This window comes from Podarcis tiliguerta (genome assembly GCF_965153285.1).
Source record: "Podarcis tiliguerta genome assembly, chromosome: 2".
Lineage (NCBI taxonomy): Eukaryota > Metazoa > Chordata > Lepidosauria > Squamata > Lacertidae > Podarcis > Podarcis tiliguerta.
In genome coordinates, this window is record NC_139535.1 from 41862174 (window position 1) to 41882547 (window position 20374).

Here is a 20374-nt window from a genome sequence, read left to right on the forward strand (position 1 = left end):
TTTGTGAACGTTTTTTTGGAAACTGAATGTCTGACACGGCTTTCACTTAAGTGCAGGAAGCTCCTGCAGCGAATCAGAAGCCACTCCTTGGTTTTTGAAAGGTTTCAGGAGTCGAACGGACTCCCGGAATGGATTAACTTCAAGAACCAAGGTACCACTGTATTAGATTCCAATGCTGTATCATTATCTGCAGTAAGGAACTCCCTGAATTCTTATTGTAGTTTATATAGCAGGCATGTCCAACTCCCAAGAGACTGTGATCTACTCCCAGTATAAAAAAAACTGGCAGTGATCTACCCATTGTCATTGGAGGGAGGAGGAGCATGCGTGGGTGGATTGCCCAGAGTTGAGCTTTTTGGGGGGAGGATTGCCCAGAGTATTTTAGCTTTCCCCCCATAACTTTTTGTACATGATAAGGATCCCAATCTACCAGGATAAGCTAGGGATCTACCGGTAGATCACGATGTACTGGTTGGACATCCCTGGTATATAGTTACAATAAGAGATTTTAAGTCCTCACCAGGCTGAGGGCACTTCATGCAGTATTTATGGGATAACTCATCATATAGGACAGGCACAGTTGCTTTTGAAATGTCTTGGATGTTCTTATTTAATCTTTGTGGTCTAAACCACTGAGCCTAAGGCTTGCTGATTGGAAGGTTGGCGGTTCGAATCCCTGCAACAGGGTGAGCTCCCGTTGCTCAGTCCCTGCTCCTGCCAACCTAGCAGTTTGAAAGCACATCAAAGTGCAAGTAGATAAATAGGTACCGCTCCAGGAGGAAGGTAAACGGTGTTTCCGTGCACTGCTCTGGTTTGCCAAAAGTGGCATAGTCCACATGAAACAGAAGCTGTACGCTGGTTCCCTTGGCCAATAAAGCGAGATGAGCGCCACAACCCCAGAATCATCCACAACTGGACCTAATCGTCAGGGGTCCCTTTACCTTTATAAAGTGAAAATTAGTGTGCTTTGCAAGAGAAATTCTCACAGCAACTTCATGCTTCTACAGTCTTAAGGTGTGCAACATTGACTGCTGTACACGTAGGACAGAAGTCTAAAGCAGCAGTAAATGTGAAGGGAACCATTTATTTTTAACACATCTGAATCATGCACTTTCTCCAGACAATTAATTGAAGCATGTGTTGAATTGCCACCTCGCAGAAACCCTGTGAGGTAGCACATGCGTGAACAGAAATCTGAACCTGACATTTTGTGAAATACACAGCTTCTGCAGTTGTGTCTGGAATCTTGACAGCTCTGTTCTTTTTGTATCTCTGATAATTACAATCCTCCCTGTTGCTTTTGTCATAGGGCCAATTAATATTTACTTTGTGTCAGGTGCAGGGAACTTGTTGCTCTCTAGATGTTGGATTACAGTTGCCATCCTTCTAGTTACAGGTAGGTAGCCATGTTCGTCTGCCGTAGTTGATACAAAATAAAAAAAATCCTTCCAGTAGCACCTTAGAGACCCACTAAGTTTGTTATTGGTGTGAGCTTTCGTGTGCATGTACATTTCTTCAGATACACTGAAACAGAAGTCACCAGTCCCTTATATATAGTGAGAGGGTGGGGAGGGGTATTACTCAGAAGGGTGGTGGGAATGGGTGATTGGCTGATTGGTGTGGTAAACCTGTTAACGACTGCAATTGGTCTTACAGGAAAAAGCAAAGGGTGAGATGGCTAAAAATAGCTTTATCATGTATAATGAGATAAGAATCCATTGTCTCTATTCAGACCAGGTCTCCATGGTTTTAAGTTTGGTAATAAGTTGCAATTCAGCAACTTCTCTTTCCAGTCTATTTCTGAAATTCTTTGGTAATAAGACAGCTACTTGGAGATCTCCTGGCAGATTGAAGTATTCTCCTACTGGTTTCTCTGTCTTGTGATTCCTGATACCAGATTTATGTCCATTTATCCTTTGGCATAGGGTTTGACCATCCTTGACGGGAGTTGGAGGCTAAAAGCTCGAGGTCTCCCCATACCTGTTCAATATAGTGTCTATATAGTATACCACTATATAGATCCACTATCACATCACCAGACATACCAGAATCCCCCACTCTTTTCTCCCACCCCCACCACCACATTCTTTATAAAAGAATATAAAATGTGGCATTGTTACACAACACTCGGGTCAGTAATAGGCCAAATCAAGAATTCACAAGAGTTGGAGAAGATTGACAGTAAAGGTTAAAGGTTATATGCTGCTGGGCTTAGTAATTCTTCCATCCTATGTTGGAGGTTTGCAGTGTTTGGGACATTCATGTTCTGAAGAGCAGCTTGAAACAAGTTGATTTACTACAGCCGTGCTAGAGGAGAAGCATAAATAAAACTGATCTACTGAAGTACATGGTAGTGTAGGAAATGTAGTGTAGGAAAGAATACAGCTGAAAGGTCAATGGCAAAGTTAGGTTTTGAAGCTTGTTGAATGTGGCAGAAGTAACTCCAATTGGAGAGTGAATATTTCATGATGAAATTCACTAGACTCAGTGGCTAGATTAATATTACGAGTATGCCTATAATTTAGGTTATACCTATAATCATAGCATAGATTTGATAGATCTTAAGTATTGCCAGTTTATTTTTTACATATGAGGGGGTAACATAAAATGCATCAAATATGGCTTACCTTGTTCAAAGCTTGAAAGCTATCCAGGATTCTCATTCTTAAAGGTTCTGGAATATAATGCTGAACCCAGGAATGGGCATATATTTTGACTCTAAGATGGCAGACCCTCTCTGTTCCACCTCTTATATTTTTATATTTATATCACCTTTCATGGTATATAGTATAGCAGATAGTTTGTCATAGACTGTATTTTCCATTTTCATATAACAGAAATTTCAAAGTAAAGGTAGAAATAGGTAGGCAGCTGTTTGCTTCTATTTGCAAGAAGTATGAACAAGTATCCTTCCAGTTTTCTTCTGGTTGATCTAGCAAATCTTAATCCAGGAGCAGCTAATCTTTTTCCCTCCAGATGTTGGCAAACTAACTCTTATTGACCATGCTGGCTGGGGCTGATTGAATGCAATATCTGGATGGCCACAGGTTAGCTCCCCTCCTTGGACAAAAACATTTAGAGTGGTATTTCTGGCACTTATTTAACACTCCTACCAATAGTATGCTGAAACCACAGACGTTTAACTGCAGACACTTAAAATCAACCTGCAACAAGCGTAAAAAGCGTAAAAGTGCTTTGGGGATTGAGTGGCAAGGTCAGGGAGCAAAGACATGGACTGTTAAAAAATAATAAGGCGCAGTTAAAGAGGGATTTAAAGAGGGAACAGAGTGGGTAACCTACACCTGATTAACAACAGGCAGAGGTTAGGGAAAGACTTGGATAAGTATGGCTAAGTAAGTTGGTGAAGTCCATTCAGGCATTTTCCTGAACATGCAAGGCCCAACACAGATGGTTTAAGGGCCACACACACACAAGCCCTGTCTCCAATATCACTGAGCTCTTTAAAGCATCACAGATACAGCACAAAGGAGGGCTTCTAAGCATTTGTAAGCATACAATGACCCAGTCTGCATGCAGCACTAAGGCAAACCATGCCAAAGCATGAATGTGTGCGGCTATTCACAGGCTAAACCAGGGCTGCTTCACCTTTCCCATGGTCCTCCTACTGCACGTTACCACCAGCTGAGCCCTGGTTTGGCTTAGTGCAAGCCTAGGTAAGCCAAGAACAAACCTTGGTTATAGCTTTCGTCTGGCATTAAAGCCCAGGTTCAGACGGACCATGGTTTAGCTCCAAGTAGTATGATAGCAGAACTGGGGGAAGATCAAATCAGTAGTGTTCTCTCTCTTAATCACTGTTATTAGCAGATAAATCTGTTATTTTTTCACGTGTTCATGCAAGATTGTACACATTGGGGCTGCCCACATTTTGTCTTCAACAGTTCTTGGAGGGGTCACTATGCTCATACAGCTGAGCAAAGCAATGGACTCATTTAACAAGGTACAAACATATCAGAACCTACAGTATATATATGAAGGTTTATACAGTCCACTCCCTCTTTTAAGGGCATTTGTGTTCCCATACTCATTTACCTGTTGCTTAAACTTGTGCTCTAGTCTAGTCAACTTGTGATTACACTACTGCAACTTTCTCTTGTAGACTTTTCCTCCCATGTCACTTTTCCCAAATATATATCTAAATATATAACACGTATACAGATTTATCCTCTCACCCCAAAGCGGCCCTGTATGATACATAACATGACATTTTGAAGTGAATCGTTTCTATGCTGTGAAGCATGCATAACTGGAAATTCAGAACTTCATTGCATAGAGACACAACCAACTAGAAAAATAAATCAATTGCAATATTAAGAGCAAATGAGACAAACTGTATTTTTCAAGTTCTGTTTACACTTCAGTACATTATCAAAAGACTTCAGAATCACTGTAGATTACCTTTTACATACTCCGGGGGGGGGGGGGGGGGAATCAACACTTTCACATATACTCATGATTTTTATTTATTTATGCACAATTATTTTGGTTTACATGGACAGCCCCCCCCCCAACAATGCCTGAGAGCAGGTAATTGTGTCAGATCATTTTTGGAATGCTAACTTTTGATATGGACATTTGTGTTGGGTCAACATAAGTGTATTCAATTTTGGCAGCTTGTCAAGGAATATCTTTTCAAAAGGCAACAGCAATATATTGACAGGGCATACTACTTGCTGAGAATACCAAAACCCTTCTAGTTGTTCCAATTCTTATATAAATTCAGTTTAAACAAAATACCCTTAATCAAAAACCATATGAAAAGGAAACAAGATAATTTAACTTTAAAAGAAGCATTAAACATTGATTGCTTTCCTTATTAGTGTAAAAAAGGGGGAGTATTTGCCATAAGAACATTCTGCCATAAGAACAGAGAGATGAAAATCTGGTTTAACATTCCTAATAGGCATATAAACACTTTTTATCCAATTATCTTTTGTAAAAGCTGGTAGCCAAGCCAGGATTCAAGTTGAATTCTCCTAAGTAGCCCAAATTTCTTGCTTAAGAGAAAGGAACAGATACCAACTTTTTTTTAGTCTACTTCCACTTTAAGTCACATATTAGTGCTATATGATCTGAAGGGTGTGAAACGCTTGGTAAGGCCTGATGAGTGGTTACTTCTTCATGACTTGGCAGTGGAATTACTTGTTCAACCTCTAAAGCATTTGCATCAATGAAAATGTAGTCCAAACATCCATGAAAGCCTCCAACGTAATTAGTATAAGCTGGTTCTCCACAAGCACTTTTCAGTCTGAATGGATGGGCTAAAGACATTGTGCACCGCTGCTCTTCTCCATTTGAGCCCCAATCCTCATGCTCTTCAGCAATGCTGCCACAACTGATGAAACTATATGCTCCACTTGATGGTGTGCTATTAAAATCCCCACAGAATATGACAGGAGTAGAAGGATATATGTCATGTGTTACATGCCTAATATGAGACAATGCTATTGCAGCTTGGATAAGACGGATGTTCCCACCTAAGGACAAAATAAAAATAAGGACCTATTTTTAACCTTCAGGCTTAAAGTCATTTCAACCAATAAGACTTAAAATTCAGCTTAAGTCGTTCAACATCCACCCCAAACCGTCCAAGGAATTTTTATCACCACTTACAAGTACAAGTCCTAGTTTAGCTGAGAAATCTTAAGCACTAACACCCCCCCCCCAAAATAGTATTTAGCCCCATCCATGCTTAACAACAGCTCTTCTGCCTCACATAGTTACAAATCACAAGGGTGTGTCAGGAGTACCTTGGTTCTCAAACTTAATCTGTTCTGGGAGTCCGTTCAACTCCCGAAACCGTTCTGAAACCAAGGCGCAGCTTCCATTTGGCTGCAGGAGCTTCCTGTACTCAGTCAGAAGCCACATCGGACGTTTGGCTTCCGAAAAACGTTTGCAAACCGGAACACTTACTTCCGGGTTTGTGGCGTTCGGGAGCAGATTTGTTTGACATCTAAGCCATTTGGGAACCAAGGTACCACTGTATTTCTTTTCCTTTGGAATTACACACATTTGTCCAGCTATTAGGCTAGGAAGCATTTTCCTTACTGAGACTACTCAGGATGTCAGTTCAGTCAACAGCTCTCATGGAAGGATTCACACACTGCATATGTATTACTACTTGATAACCCCAAGACTTGCTTTATGTGGAGCTGCCCGTGCATCTGAGCTGGAAATTGCAACTAATGCAGCAGCTGTTCACAGGAGAGTGTTGCACTGGTTGTCAGTTTGCTACTGGGCTAGAGTCAAGGTTCTTGTGCTAGTTCACAAAGCCCTAAACAACTTGGGCTCTTAGAACTGTGGCCACTGAGATCCTCTGATTGGATACTTCTGGTGGTTCCCCACATCAGGAATCATTCCTGCCTACTTTTATACGTCTCCAGAAAAGTATGATATTCAGACAGGTCTTTGAAACATGGCTTCTACCCCACCCCCCAGCTTTTACTGATGGCATTGTAATTTTGTTTGTTGTTTAACACATGCTGTATTGTTTATGAAAATGTGGACTAGAAATACTGAAATACATAAATATACTGAATTTATAACCCACCCCAGGGCCCAAAATATACCCTAGAACGGTTCATAGTATTTTTAACAGAATTACCTTTTGGGTGCCAGTATAGGTGGGTGTTGGCAACACAAATCTTTCTGGAAGAATCGTTTGTTGACTGAAGAACAGAAACCTACAAGGAACATGGAAATTACGGTAAGCCAGAAAGTACTGTAAGCTGGCAATGTGCATCTATATTGTGTGCATTCAGCTTTACACATGTGGCGATAGATGGATGGATAGATAGATAGAAGGTGGAAAGGGGGCAGGGTTCCAGGAAAAATGACTTGGGCAACTTCATCCACCATTGAACCCAATGGATTTTTACTACAGTATACATGATTTTCGCTTTGGGTGTGAACCCTGGCACATAACTCCTGCATAAGTTGCAGGCTTACTGTATTTTAAAACTGACTTCTTATAACAATTCTGTGCTTGTAAAGCTACCGGCCTAAAATAACAGATGTGATGTGCGGGTCTCTCATTCACCCCACCCCCACTGTCAACCAGCTGGACTGAACTAAGCTTACTCTATTCCCCTTTCTTTATATCCTGGCATCCATTTCCAAGCCATGTTCTGTTACAAGTAGTGTTTGAATGCACCATTGTTCTAGGCGCATTTTGCGACTGGGAATTTCATTAGCAGCAGCAGTTTCCGAGCTCTGGGCGCAGTACCACAACTAAGATTTCAGATTAAAACGGCAGAGTGGAAGGAAAGGAGGACCTTTTTCTGCCTCCCCACTTCTGGCTACTCTTTGAAGACTGGAGAAGAGACCCTCTTAAGAATATTAGGGGAGTGGGCAGAGGAAGGCCTAGACCATGTGAAAAATCAACGTAATATTTTAGCCGCAGTTCATTCATTTTCAGCACTGTATTCTTGTTATAAAAAAGCGCACCCAGACATTCTGTTGTTGCACCCATAACCTAGGTTTAAGGTACCATTTAATTCCTAGTTTTCATATCTCAGTTTCTAACACTGCTTACAACTATTAAGTGGAACTCCATTTGGAATTGCTAGCTGTAACTCCAGCCTAGCAATCCTTCATTTGACATCAAAGTTGTAGAGCAGGAATAGGGAACCCTCTGGCCCTTGACCCCCAGAGGTTGCTGAACTACAACTCCCAACATTCCTGACCGTTTGGCTCTGCTGGCTGAGTGGATGGAGTTGGAGTCAAACAGCATGTGGAGGGCTACAGGTTCCCTACTTCTGCTCTAGAGGAAAAGAGGCACTTACAGACAACAATGCAATGTCTGCTTGGGGATTTAGGATACATGACTGATGGTCTATTTCTGATGGTTTTTTTTTTTTTTAAAGTTCTGCTCGAACCTAGCTATAGACCAGGGGTGGGGAACTTTCTATTCCCTTATGGGCAACCATCTGGAGGCTGAATGCCTGAGATGGGCTGGGCAAGAAGTAAAAGAAAGTGGCCAGAGCAGTGGATGTGACTCTTACTATTATGCATTTTTGACACACACAAGAATCAAAGGTTTCCATATCCCCTCCCCCAACATAGAAATCTCCACTTAAGGCAAGCAAGAGGCATTGCTACAATTCAGACACATTCCAGCAAGACAAAAGGACCTGAAGAGGGCCTGGAACAGGACCACTGAGGTGTGTGGCCTGGGAAGAGTATAGAGGGGAGAGCAGTTGGCCCCAAAGCAGTGGGATGTAAAGGGAAGCAGCCTGGTGAACCTTTAAGGGAGAGACAGCTTTGAAAAAGGGGTACCTATTCAATTTCTGCATGAAAAGCACAGGAAGCCTGCCTTTCTCTGGATCTGGTCCCCTTACTTAGTTTAGAGCAAACTTCCAGTTCCCTATCCCCCTCTCCCTTTAACTTCTACCTGCAACACAGAGGACCGCTGGTGCACTTTTTCCTGCACCTCCGGATAGGGGGCCAGCTTGTCTCGCAGTTCTTTGTGCAGGGGATCCTCGAGGAGCGCCTGGTTCAAGGCGATGTCGTGCTGGCTGAGGAGGCTGAACTTGTCCCTTCGGTAGAAAGTGGCCAGGCCCTCGTGCTGCTTCTCCTTGATCTTGAAGAGGCCTTCCAGGCCGAAGGCGTCCAGCGCGGGGCCCAGGCTGTCGGCGAAGACGGACTTGTCCACCTCCTGCAGGCAGATGATGTCGGCGCTGTAGCCGGCCAGCTCCTTCTTCAGCAGGTTCTGCCGGTAGTCGAGCTCCAGCGAGTACGGCGCGCAGTACGGGTACAGCACGGTCCGCGAGAGCTCCGTCTGCGCGTAGACGTCGGCCAGGACGTTGTAGGTGACGGTGCGGATGAGGCCCGGCCCGGTCACTTTCTTGGTGTAGAGGTGGCGCGAGTCGAAAGTGCAGGCGCCCGGCCCGGCCTCCACGGGGCCGCTGCTCTCCGCCTCGCGGGGCAGCCCGTAGCGCCGCTGCCCGTTGCCCGGCGTGCAGACCAGCTTGAGGCGCAGCCCGATGTGCGCGTTGCTGGGCGTGAAGACCCGCTCCGCGCCGCCCGGAGCTTCCACCCAGCCGCCCGGAGCTTCCCCTCCGGCAGCAGCGGCAGCCGCTGTCCCCACGGCCGGCTCGGCCTTCTGCTCCTGGTACCAGCGGAAGAGGCAGTCGCGGGGCGAGCCGAACTCGGCGCGCAGCTTGGGGCAGACGGGGAAGCCGGCCAGCAGCGAGCGCGGCAGCTGCAGCTCCGTCAGCGCCGGCGGGTTGCGCTCCACGCGGTAGCGGGCCTCTCCGATCTGAAGCACGGCGCCGTCCTGCCAGGCCTCGGCGTTGGGCACGTCCTCGGCCACGGCCTCGCCGTCCTGGGAGAAGAGGCAGACGGCGGGCGGCGGCGGCGGCGGTACGGCAGCCTCGGCCTCGGCCCGCGCCTTCTTGCTCTTCTTGGCCGCCTTGGCGTGGCCTTTGCCGGCGTTGTTGGCGATGCGCGCCAGCGCCCGGCCCAGCGGCTCCGCCTGGTCGCGCTGCATGTGCCGGGCGCTGCCGTCGCCCAGCACGAAGGACACGCTCAGCTTAGGCTCGGCCGGCACGCAGCGCACCACGGCCCGCTCCATGGCGGGCAGCGCGCCGCTGGCAGAGCCCGAACTGCTCGGCCGCGGCTGCGGCGGCCGCCGCCTCCTCAGGCCGGGAAGGGCTCTCAGCGTGCCGCGGAGCAGGCGCCACATGAACTCGCAGCCGCCACGCGAGCACCATTCGCGCCGCTCTGCCCTGCGCCTCCCGGCCTCGCTCTCCGGCTCTCCTCCGTTGCCAGGCAGGACTCAGCCACTTTGGCTGCCCCGCCCCGCAAGGGACGATGGGAAAAGCAGGGGCGAGAGGCGAGGAGGGCCGGAGCAGGAAACGCGAGGCCTGCTGGGAAATTGTGTCCACGCCTCCCTTAAAAGGGGGAGGGGCCGGGAGCGTGGAGGGAGATGGACCCGGAAGTTGGAAACCTGTGAATCTATCAATAAATCTTAATGCGGGGGTTGGGGTAGAACAAGCTGGAAGTGCCTGGTCGTTATTTCCCAGATCGCATCTTACGTATTTCGCAATTATATTGAAGAAGGCTGGACTTGCAACAGAACGCTGCAGCCGTTTTTTATCAGCCGACGCTCCATGCTAGCTGAGCATGACCTCTTTTGCGGGGGGGGGGTGTCCTCTCATTTAAGGGATTTTTGTCTCATTTTTGTTATGTTACATTTCTTGGGGTTCCTGCCTCCAGCCCTGCTAAGTCTTACCGCTTTGTGTGTGGTCGTAGTTCTCTATTAGTACAGTATATGCAGGTCGGATGTACAGTCAAATGTAGCCGTGTGCAGCGTTCAGGCTTCTCTCAAGCCTGCTGACACTACCCTTTTGTCCGTGGGTTGTGTCATTTTGGCTACCTGAACATCTGAACCAGAGCGAATGGGGGAACATTTCAACTTCCCAGAACATTGTTAAGGGGCCTTAGAATGGCTATCCTGGGGGGGGGGGATTTCCCCCTCCATTACATTACTGTACAGCTTTACATTGCAATACATAAAGAGTTTTAGTGGGTTAAATTGAGAAATAGTTCTTTCGTGAATTAGAATACAGGAGTAGAATTGGTTCTGGTCCATGGGGTCATGAAGTGTCGGACACGACTAAACAACTAAACAACAACAATAGAATTGTAGATTTGGAAGGGACCACCAGGGTCATCCAGTCCAACCCCTTGCAATGCAGGAATCTCTTGCCCAATGTGGGGCTCAAACCACAACCCTAAGAGTCCCATGCTCTACCAACTGTTAATTATGTAATTAGCAGTGTCTGTACTTTTCTGCACTTTATTTCCTCTCACCCCCAGCAGTGTAGCTAGGTGCCCAGGGCTTGCATGTGACCCTTGAGTGCCTGCACTGCCCACAGGTGTGGGGCGCCCTTCCTGGGTGTTTTCCTGGCACTGTGCCCTGCGCTGCTTTTTCCAGCAGTGCTTGGGCTGCTGGAGGGTGGCCATGGCTGAGTGGGAGGCACGGTTGGGCCACCCTCTGGAAGCTGCTGCCCAGTGCGGACCACCATTAACTACAATACTGCTCACCCCACTGTTTATTTATTTTGATTTATTTAACAAGATATAATACATTGCTCAATCAAAAAAACCAAAAGTTTTATATAAAATGTTAATTTAAAAATACTGATAAAATCAGTGGACTTTAAGAACAAGCAGATATAATAAAATTATCAAAATATAGATAAAATCAACCATTTTCTTGGTAGACTTACCTAAACAAATGTGATTTTAGCAGATATGAACAACAATAGAATGAAGTGGCCCCCGTAGCAAGAATCAGCATATGATTTCCCTCCCCACAACCATTCATGACTCAAGATAGTAATTCATACGGATAGAAGTAGACTAGTCCATGAAAGATTATGCCTTCACCAATGTGTTTGTCTTTACGGTGCCATAATACTCTTCTTTTTGCCTCAGGTTAACATGACTACCATTCTGGGCTCCTCTGTTGGATTGGACCAAAGGCCTATATAGCTCAGCCTTAAGGTACCACAGTCTCCCACCAGATCCCTATTGGAAGCCAACAAGCACTGAAATAAAATAATAGACAAAAGGAGAAGGGGCCCCACTAATCTGTTTTAGAATGCTGTTGAAAAGGCCTTCTCTTTCATTCCCACCCACTACATCTCTGTTGACAGGGGAACAAGAAGGGTATCAGAAACTGAGCAAAGGTCATGAGCAGTTTCATGTGAGATTGGGGAAGGTAGTTCTTGATATGCACTGATTCAACACCAGCTTGAGACAGTGCCTTGGGTTTAGCTTGAAAACAAACTGGAAATGAATTAAACTGATTCACAAACAGCACAATATGATATTTCCTGCTAAGCCCAGAAAAAAAAAACTCCAGCCACACCGTTCTGAAGTGGTTAAAGCTGTGGACTGTCTTCAAGGACAGCACCATCTAAAGTGCATTACAGTAATCCAGCTTAGAAGTGATTGAGGTAGCAATCCTATTTATACACCTGGCTCCTACATTTGAGGAGACGTGTATGATTCTACTGCAAAGTTTGGATGCAGGCCTATCAGTTCATTCGAACAGTTTGCAGCGAACCTCCACAGTTCTGCATGCCAGAAATGTTGTGTGGCATTGGGCCATATGATAGAAGCAGTGTTTTTTTTATTAAATCTTATGACAAACAGCATTCTGTAACCTGTATATAAAGTTGTTGTTGTTGTTTAGTCGTTCAGTCGTGTCCGACTCTTCGTGACCCCATGGACCAGAGCACGCCAGGCCCTCCTGTCTTCCACTGCCTCCCGCAGTTTGGTCAGACTCATGTTTGTAGCTTCGAGAACACTGTCTAACCATCTCGTCCCCTTCTCCTTGTGCCCTCCATCTTTCCCAGCATCAGGGTCTTTTCCAGGCAGTCTTCTCTTCTCATGAGGTGGCCAAAGTATTGGAGCCTCAGCTTCAGGATCTGTCCTTCCAGTGAGCACTCAGGGTTGATTTTCTTAAGAATGGATGCATTTGATCTTCTTGCAGTCCATGGGACTCTCAAGAGTCTCCTCCAGCACCATAATTCAAAAGCGTCAATTCTTCGGCGATCAGCCTTCTTTATGGTCCAGCTCTCACTTCCATAATCACTACTGGGAAAACCATAGCTTTTACTATACGGACCTTTGTTGGCAAGGTGATGTCTCTACTTTTTAAAATGCTGTCTAGGTTTGTCATTGCTTTCCTCCCAAGAAGCAGGCGTCTCTTAATTTCGTGGCTGCTGTCACCATCTGCAGTGATCATGGAGCCCAAGAAAGTAAAATCTCTCACTGCCTCCATTTCTTTCCCCTCTATTTGCCAGGAGGTGATGGGACCAGTGGCCACGTAGAGTTTCAGCCTTTCCCAAACCCTACTGGCAGATGCCAGGGTTTGAACCCAGGACTTTATGCGTGCAAGGTGTGTGCTTTGCCGCTGAACTACAGCGCCTTTCACGATCACCTTGGATGGCACACACACAAGGTTTTCTGCCCTGGATCATGCTTTTTCATATTTTGTACAAGTTATGAAAAAGCATGATCCAGGGCAGAAAACCTTGTGTGTGTGCCATCCAAGGTGATCATGAAAGGCGCTGTAGTTCAGCTGCAAAGCACACACCTTGCACGCATAAAGTCCTGGGTTCAAACCCTGGCATCTGCCAGTAGGGTTTGGGAAAGGCTGAAACTCTATGTGGCCACTGCCCACAGTATAAGGCACCTTGCTATGTCCCTATGAAGACTTGGCTTCCCTCTGATTTGAACCAGCATCTCTGATAGCACATGAAGCTATACCAAGTCTACCTCTGAGCAGGTGTAGGGTGCATTTCCTATACACTATGAAGTAAATGCAGGCACTCGGGCGGTTGAAGGATTGGTTTTGGGGCCAAAGCAGCATGGCTGAGCCTAGCCACCACTTTTATCTGGCATAGGCAAACTTGGCCCGCCGGGTTTTGTTTTTTTTAAAAAGACTACAATTCCCATCATCCTTGACCACTGGTCCTGTTAGCTAGGGATGATGGGAGCTGTAGTCCCAAAAAATCTAAAGGGCCGAGTTTGCCTATGCCTGCCTTTTATCATAATTGCGATTGTGATTGTGATTATAAAGGGAGCGTCAAGAGTTCGCTTCAGCAAACCACGTCGTCTTCCAGCGCCCCTCTCTCCGGTAGCTCCGCTCAGCCTCCGGCTCCCTCTGTCGGGAGCCTTCCCTTGCTGCGCCCCGCGGGCTCCATTATTCAGAGCCGGATTGCAGCGCCCGCTCGCGAAGGAGCCTGGGGGAAATGGCCGGCCTCTTGTCGCCATAGCAACCTAGGCGTTGTTGACAACGCGCTGCCGCTGCCGCCGGCGACGAACCGCGAAGCGTGTGTGGAGCTCGGCGTCGACGCAGCTCAAGCCCGTTCCTGTCTCCCCCAAAAAGGGTAGCAGACTCTCCGCCGCCCGCCAAACTTTCGCCCTTCTTGCGGGGCTCCAGCGCTGAGAAAGGTAAGCAGCCGGGAGGCGAGTAAGGCCGGAAGTCAGACCGGCAGTTCTTTATGGGCCAGGGGTCGGGGAGCCTTGGCACCACCAGCAAGTTGTTGTTTTGTTTTGTTTTGTTTTGCATTTGCATACTGCCTTTCATCTGTCCATCTCAGGGCAATTCACATAAAAAGCATAAAAAGACAAGATAAAAATTCAAAATACATAATAAAAACTAGAACAGAACGAAACAAGAACCTCTTCTTATAAAACACCCTCCTGGGTTTCATAAAACGAGATGAGCTGCTTAAAAGCAACATTCCTTTACCTCCAGGAATCCCACATATGCTGCGGAAAAGAAAAACACTGCTCACAAGGTGATGCTGGTGCTAACTATTCAACAAGTGCCATGGCACTGACTGAGAAGAGGTTCTGGAACAAAATCCCAGTGCAGATGGATCGCCCCCTTTAAAAGCATGACAGTTACACGGACAGGGCTAGACAGAGGCACTTTTGCTTTCTCCACCCCACCCGCCATAGCAGCTGCTCTTCTGTCTTCACAACCTCTGCAGAGGACTTGAAAAGTGACTGGACTTACATTGGTCTATTTGGCAAGCTTAGTGCTGCTTAAAGTGATTTGTTCTCCAGGATTGCAGATGGGAGCCTTTCCAAACCCTACATAAATATACCAGGGGTTGACCCTGTGGCCTTCAGTGAGCTACAAGATACTACCCAATCCTACGCATGGTTTCTGCTTGGAAGTAAGTTACACTAAACCTGCAATCCTGTGCATGCTTACTTCAGAGTAAGCCACCTTGAATACAGATGAATTTACTTGCAAATAAATACATATAAAATTGGGCTTGTAAACAAGCCTTTGGGAAAGGACAGTTCTATCCCCATCAAGCTCAGCTCCCTCATATTAAATTAGTTGGCACAAGATTTCAGTCCTAAATGCACAGTGCCATATTATGCATGCTTACCTGGGAGCAAGCACTGTTGAACAGAAAATCACACTGCCATCTAGCAGAGCTGTTCTGAAAAGTGAAGGGCTCTTGTCATTAGCCCCAGTCAATGGCAGACTGGATCGCTTGCACAAGTATGCAAGGCACTTTGAGGATAAAATTGCTTACCTCTGTGCTGAGATGGACTCTAGAGTAAATATAACAAGTCCAGGGAAGGAGTACAGTTCGCTGGCTGGTCCAGTTTTATAGTCTCAGTTTCAGCTTTTGGATCCTGAGCATATGGACAAAACACACAGTGGTATGGAGTATCATGTGCCCTCTGGACCCTTTTCCTATGTGACTTGTATGAACAAGCCAAAAGAGGTTGCCTGAATGGGTCTGATATGCGATGAATGCATTGCTGCAGGAGAAGTCGGTGCCTGCCACTCTGAAGGAGGCAGTGGTGCAACCACTGCTTTAAAAACCCAGATTAGACCTGGAGGTTTGCAACAACAACTGCCTGGTTGCAAATATCCCCTTCTTAGGAAAAGTGGTCAAGCGGATGGTAGCAGTGCATCTCCAGGCAGAGGCGTAGCTGGGGGGGGGCAGAGGGCACTGGGCCCCACACTGTGGGGGGAGGCACTTACTGTGGGGCCTGCAGTGCACCTGAGCCACGCAACTCTCCTGGGAGTGACGTGGTGGCTTGGGCGCCTGCAGGTTCTGCTCTGCTCGAAATGGCAGTGTGGGGCTTGCGTTCGCCTGCCGCCTCCCCCTCAGCCACCCTACAGCTGAGGGGGAGGGTTTGAGGGGGAGGACAGACTCCTTGGAAGCTCTACATAGTCCATCCTGTCCCAGCTTGCCCCACCCCATGGGTGGCTTGCCCCCCCCCGGGAACTGGACATGCATCACCCTGGGCACTTGAGTGGCTAGCTACACCGCTGTCTCCAGGTACTCCAGGAAACAGTTTATGTAGCTAAATTCCATTCTGGGTTCAGGCCTGGTTTGGGAGAAGAATCAGCCTTGGTTGCTCTGATGGATGATCTTTATTGGGAAAGAGACAGGGAGAGAGTGTTCCTGTTGGTTCCCCTCAATCTCTCAGCTGCTTTTGATACCATCAGCCATGGTATCTGAGAGTAGGGAGCTGTGACACAAGAGTGCTGTACTCTACTACAGGGTCACTAACACAAAGTGACATTTGGTGATACCTACTTGACCCCTTAGGATCTTTTGGTCTGTGGAGTACCATGGGGTTCTATTTTGTCTCCAATGCTGTTTAACATTTCTATGAAGCCATTGGGAGTGGTCATTAGAGATTTCTGAGATGTCATCAGTATGTAGATGATACTCAGCCCTGTATCTCTGTACCCATTGAATCAGGTAAGTCTGTGCAGCTGTTGGACCAGTGCTTGGATGCAGGGTGTGGAGTGGGTGCTGGATAAATTAAAATGGAATCCAGAAAAGATAGGGTCCTGTGGGTAGGTAGTTCCAAGATCCAGGAGTTGGGGATGTTGGCAGTTCTGGATACAGTTGCATTCCAGAGGTGCAGAGGAACAGGTACATAAACTGTAGGTGCTCTTAGAGCCATCATCAGAATTGGATGCTCAAATGCAAGTGCAGTTTAATCATATGAACATTATTTCCTTGTTATTTTAGATGTCAGCTCCAGGAAAATCTTCACGCTCCCCTGATGATGACGACGACGATGCGTGGAATGTTCAGCTGCCACCTATAGCTTTGCCCTCCACATCCCAGGGTTTGACAGAAAAACAAAAAAAACTAATGCGATACCGAAGAGTCAAGGAACAGCAGAAGATGCTTAATCAGATCATGTAATATTCCTGTCTCTTATGTATTATATGTGGTATTGTCAGTCTAAGACATAAGCAGGGCCATACTGAGTATCCCCACACTCACCTCCAGCGACAAGCAGTCCCTCCCCCAGCATCAGATTATACAGCGTGAGCATCTGCAGAGAGATGGCCTTAGCGCATAGAATTGTAAGTGTGAAGGCCCCTTTCATGCAAAAGTTTATGCTGTATACATGGACATTGAGGGGAGGAGTTACTTAGTGCAGGGAGGTGCTACTGCTTGTGACCCTGTTCCCCTCTTGTGTGTTGGTATAGTACACATGGGTATAGTACCTGAACAGAGCTATTATGAAAGGACAAGAGTTCTCACATCACTCACTGTATCTTTTATCAAGTGGTAAGTTCTATGCAATGAGGATGGCTCCCATCCGTGCCTTGAACTTCTCTACTGCTAGGAGGATGCTAACATTTCAACCAGCCACTGGTGCTCTGCTTCTAACTGCTGCTAGCCATGCAGACATTGGCAGTTGAAAATGTGTATATCCACATTGTGAAAAGCTTTACTTGCTGATTTTTGTACATCATGACTCAATATTTCTATCCCGCTTTTCCAACAACAAATGTTGTGCTCAAAGCAGTTCACAATAATCACAAACACATTTAAAAAAGACATTGTGGTAACTATACTATCAAACACAATAACATATAAATAAAGCAAGCAACTTTATTTAATGATAAAAGCAAAAGAACAGACCAGGGCAATTTTTATTTCCTGATCAGTTGGCAGCGTTACCAACCAGCCAGTTATGCTGCTTGGAGCAGCTTCACATTGTTACCAGTACAACAGTTATCAACCCACTCTTCATACTGCTAGTATGATATCTTCAAATCATTTGTGCCTAGATCACCTTCAGATTGGACTACTGTAATTCACTCTGCATGCTGTGCCAAGCCATTATTGCCATATCTGATGGGGTCAGCAAACTTTTTCAGCAGGGGGCCGGTCCACTGTCCCTCAGACCTTGGGGGTCGGACTATATTTTTTTTGGGGGGGGGGAATGAACGAGTACCTATGCCCCACAAATAGAGATGCATTTTAAATAAAAGGATAAATAAAAACACGCTGATTCCCAGACTATCCGCAGGCCAGATTTAGAAGGCAATTGGGCCAGATCCAGCCCCTGGGCCTTAGTTTGCCTACCCATGGATTAGATGATCCGCCTTGCCCTGAAAAAAACCCTCCCCCTGATTCCATATAAGATTAGGACTTGTGAAAATTTGTTGTCTGTTGAACATCAAGAGTGATCTTTGTCCTTTACAATTTAAAGATTCTAATTTAAAACTTTCTAGTGTAGGTTATTTAGAGAATAGACTCTTTGTTTAGTTTTATTCTTTGTTAACTTCCCCCTTGTTCCTTATTTCTCCATCCTTAACCTCAGTAAAGCTTCTTAATCTGATATTTTGAAATCAGTGACTGGGGAGTTACTTGGTAGCTGTCTCTTCCAAGATTGAAAATTCACCAGCAGCTCTTGGAGTTTTGTTTTGTTTTTTTGCTCAGGAGGCAGAGTAGATTGAGAGGTGATGGCAGATGTGTAAGCTGCAGTGTTACAGCTTGGTATTGCCTTCAAGCCAGTTGAGCATATTTGTAGCACCACCCCCATGTATGCGTTCCCCATGCATTTGGTTCAACATCTGAGTGCCTTCTTCATGTGCTACCAATAACTGAAGTGCAGTTGCTATACAATAGAAGCATGGCATTTTTAGTAGTGGTGTCAGATTTATGGAGTGTCCTTCAGGAATGCACACCTCCCCCAAACCTCAGGGAAAATAAGTATCATTTTACTACTTTGTAGTTTGATATTTCTTATTCTGGTGATTTGTTTGTTTGTTATTTAGTAAGTAAGTAAGTAAGTAAGTATACCACCCTTAATCCAAGGATCACAGGGCAGTTTACAGTATAAAAACCTCAAAAATACATAATATACTAACAATACCCCCCTCCCAGTTTAAAAGGCCATAGGTTGTTTAATTAGCCACAGCCCACTGCAGATAGAATAGGTTATATCTTTTTAAAATAACATTAATAAAAATATAGTAATCAAGCTGTTTAAAGTAGAGGCCTACTACACTATGGGACACAAGATTTAGCCAATCACCATTGTGTAAATTCAGATTCTACTCCAGTAAATAAAGATTTTCCTGGTCCTGGGGAAGATGGATACATGTGTGTTACAAGTCCGGTGAGTATACTTCCGTAGCAGGCTCACTACCAAAATGATGTACATCAATACACATACATTTTGTTACAGTCAAATGTATGTTTCAAACGTTTCAATTTAGGGTAGTAAACAGACACCAGAGGTACTCCAGGGAATTTAGAATACTGGGCTATTGCCTTCTGTTGTCTGATTGTTGTATGAATCATTAACTTTATTGGATTAGGATCTTACCTGAAAGTAAGTTCTACAAAGATACACCGAGAAAATATGGACAACATAATGAATTACTATCTAACCTGGCCCACCTTTACATAATTTCGTTTGATTATTGCTGAGTGCCTATATGCTGATGGAATAATTGTGGAAGGGGACAGACAAAAGACTAAGGGACCATTTCTTTTGCTGTATCTTGTATTTCTGTTCGAATCATTGTTTACAGTTTTCAGATTTAACTGAAAATTTTACTTCAGAGTTAAAGAGGCCCAAAGAGAGTATGAAGACGCCACAGATGAATTTCTTAGAAGAGAAGCCCCGTCTCCTATTCCACAATTGCCTTTAACTGTACGTTTCTCATTTATTGAATAATTTCTTTGGGTTCTGTTGTTGTTGTTGTTGTTAGATTATTGCAACACAATATGTGTGGTGGGCAGGCATAGTGCATTAATGACTTACTGTCCTCTTGAACTCAACCCAGCCTCACCCCTTCCTTTGTCTTGGAAAATCCCTATTGCAGGCCAGCATTAAGAACCTTGCCAAGGAGTTGATAAACCAGATTTTCTGGTTTATCATGATTTACTGTGAGTTAGTAGCATGCTAATGCATGTTACCTGGTTGTTCCCATGCACCTGCATGGAACCTGAATTCTGTAGTAAAGTTTCATCAAACACATAATCCACAAAGATTTTTGGTATATCTAAGACCTACGCTCATGTTGCATCTTTGGGAGGAGGACAGAGTTACACGCAAAGCACACACTGCCTCAGCCACTGTTCAGAGTAATTAGATTATGTTCATGGGCATAGCTGGGGGCAGATGCCCCCCTTAAATCAAGTAAATAAATAAAAATAATGAACTAAAAGTAGAAACTGTAGAAAGATTTTGACAGATTTTTCTGAGCACTTGCGATCAAAAGGAAGTAATTTGAAATAACTGTTGTTGAGACATTTCATTCCGAATCTGCTAGACGGAGCCAGACAGAGGATGATGACAGGTGGGTGTCCTGCTCCCCCAAATCCTGGCTGCTGCCCCCCCAACAACAAAAATCCTAGCTACGTCCATGGTTAAGTTCAAAATTCCTGTCACCTCCAGAAAAGCAGAAGATTCTACTTAAGCCAAAGAGGGATCTAGAGACTCAAGCAAAAATATCATGGATTCATACTTGCAAAAACAGTGCCATTTGCTAATGCCCGCACTGCTAATGTTGTGTTTTGATAAAAGGATT

General features: G+C 45.4%; 2 protein-coding genes across 4 annotated transcripts in view; one reads left to right on the forward strand and one right to left on the reverse strand.

The window, feature by feature from the left end:
• Positions 1-4328: 4328 nt before the first annotated feature.
• Positions 4329-9905, reverse strand: PDE12 (phosphodiesterase 12). The gene is made up of 3 exons (XM_083419852.1): positions 8411-9905; positions 6623-6701; positions 4329-5495 (listed from the first exon to the last, which is right to left on the reverse strand). The coding sequence occupies exons 1-3, from the start codon at positions 9701-9703 to the stop codon at positions 5053-5055; spliced, it is 1815 nt and encodes a 604-aa protein (XP_083275978.1). The 5' UTR covers positions 9704-9905; the 3' UTR covers positions 4329-5052.
• A 3215-nt stretch (positions 9906-13120) lies between these two features.
• The window catches only part of DNAH12 (dynein axonemal heavy chain 12), a 91703-nt gene continuing 84449 nt past the window's right edge, over positions 13121-20374 (forward strand). For 2 of the 3 annotated variants that reach the window (XM_083420181.1, XM_083420182.1), the window contains exons 1-3: positions 13557-13989; positions 16560-16735; positions 19404-19494. In XM_083420181.1, the coding sequence (XP_083276307.1) occupies positions 16560-16735; positions 19404-19494 (267 nt within the window). In that variant the 5' untranslated portion in view covers positions 13557-13989. Of the gene's footprint in view, positions 13990-16559; positions 16736-19403; positions 19495-20374 lie in introns of all 3 variants that reach the window. The other variant, XR_014506315.1, reaches the window with a different exon arrangement.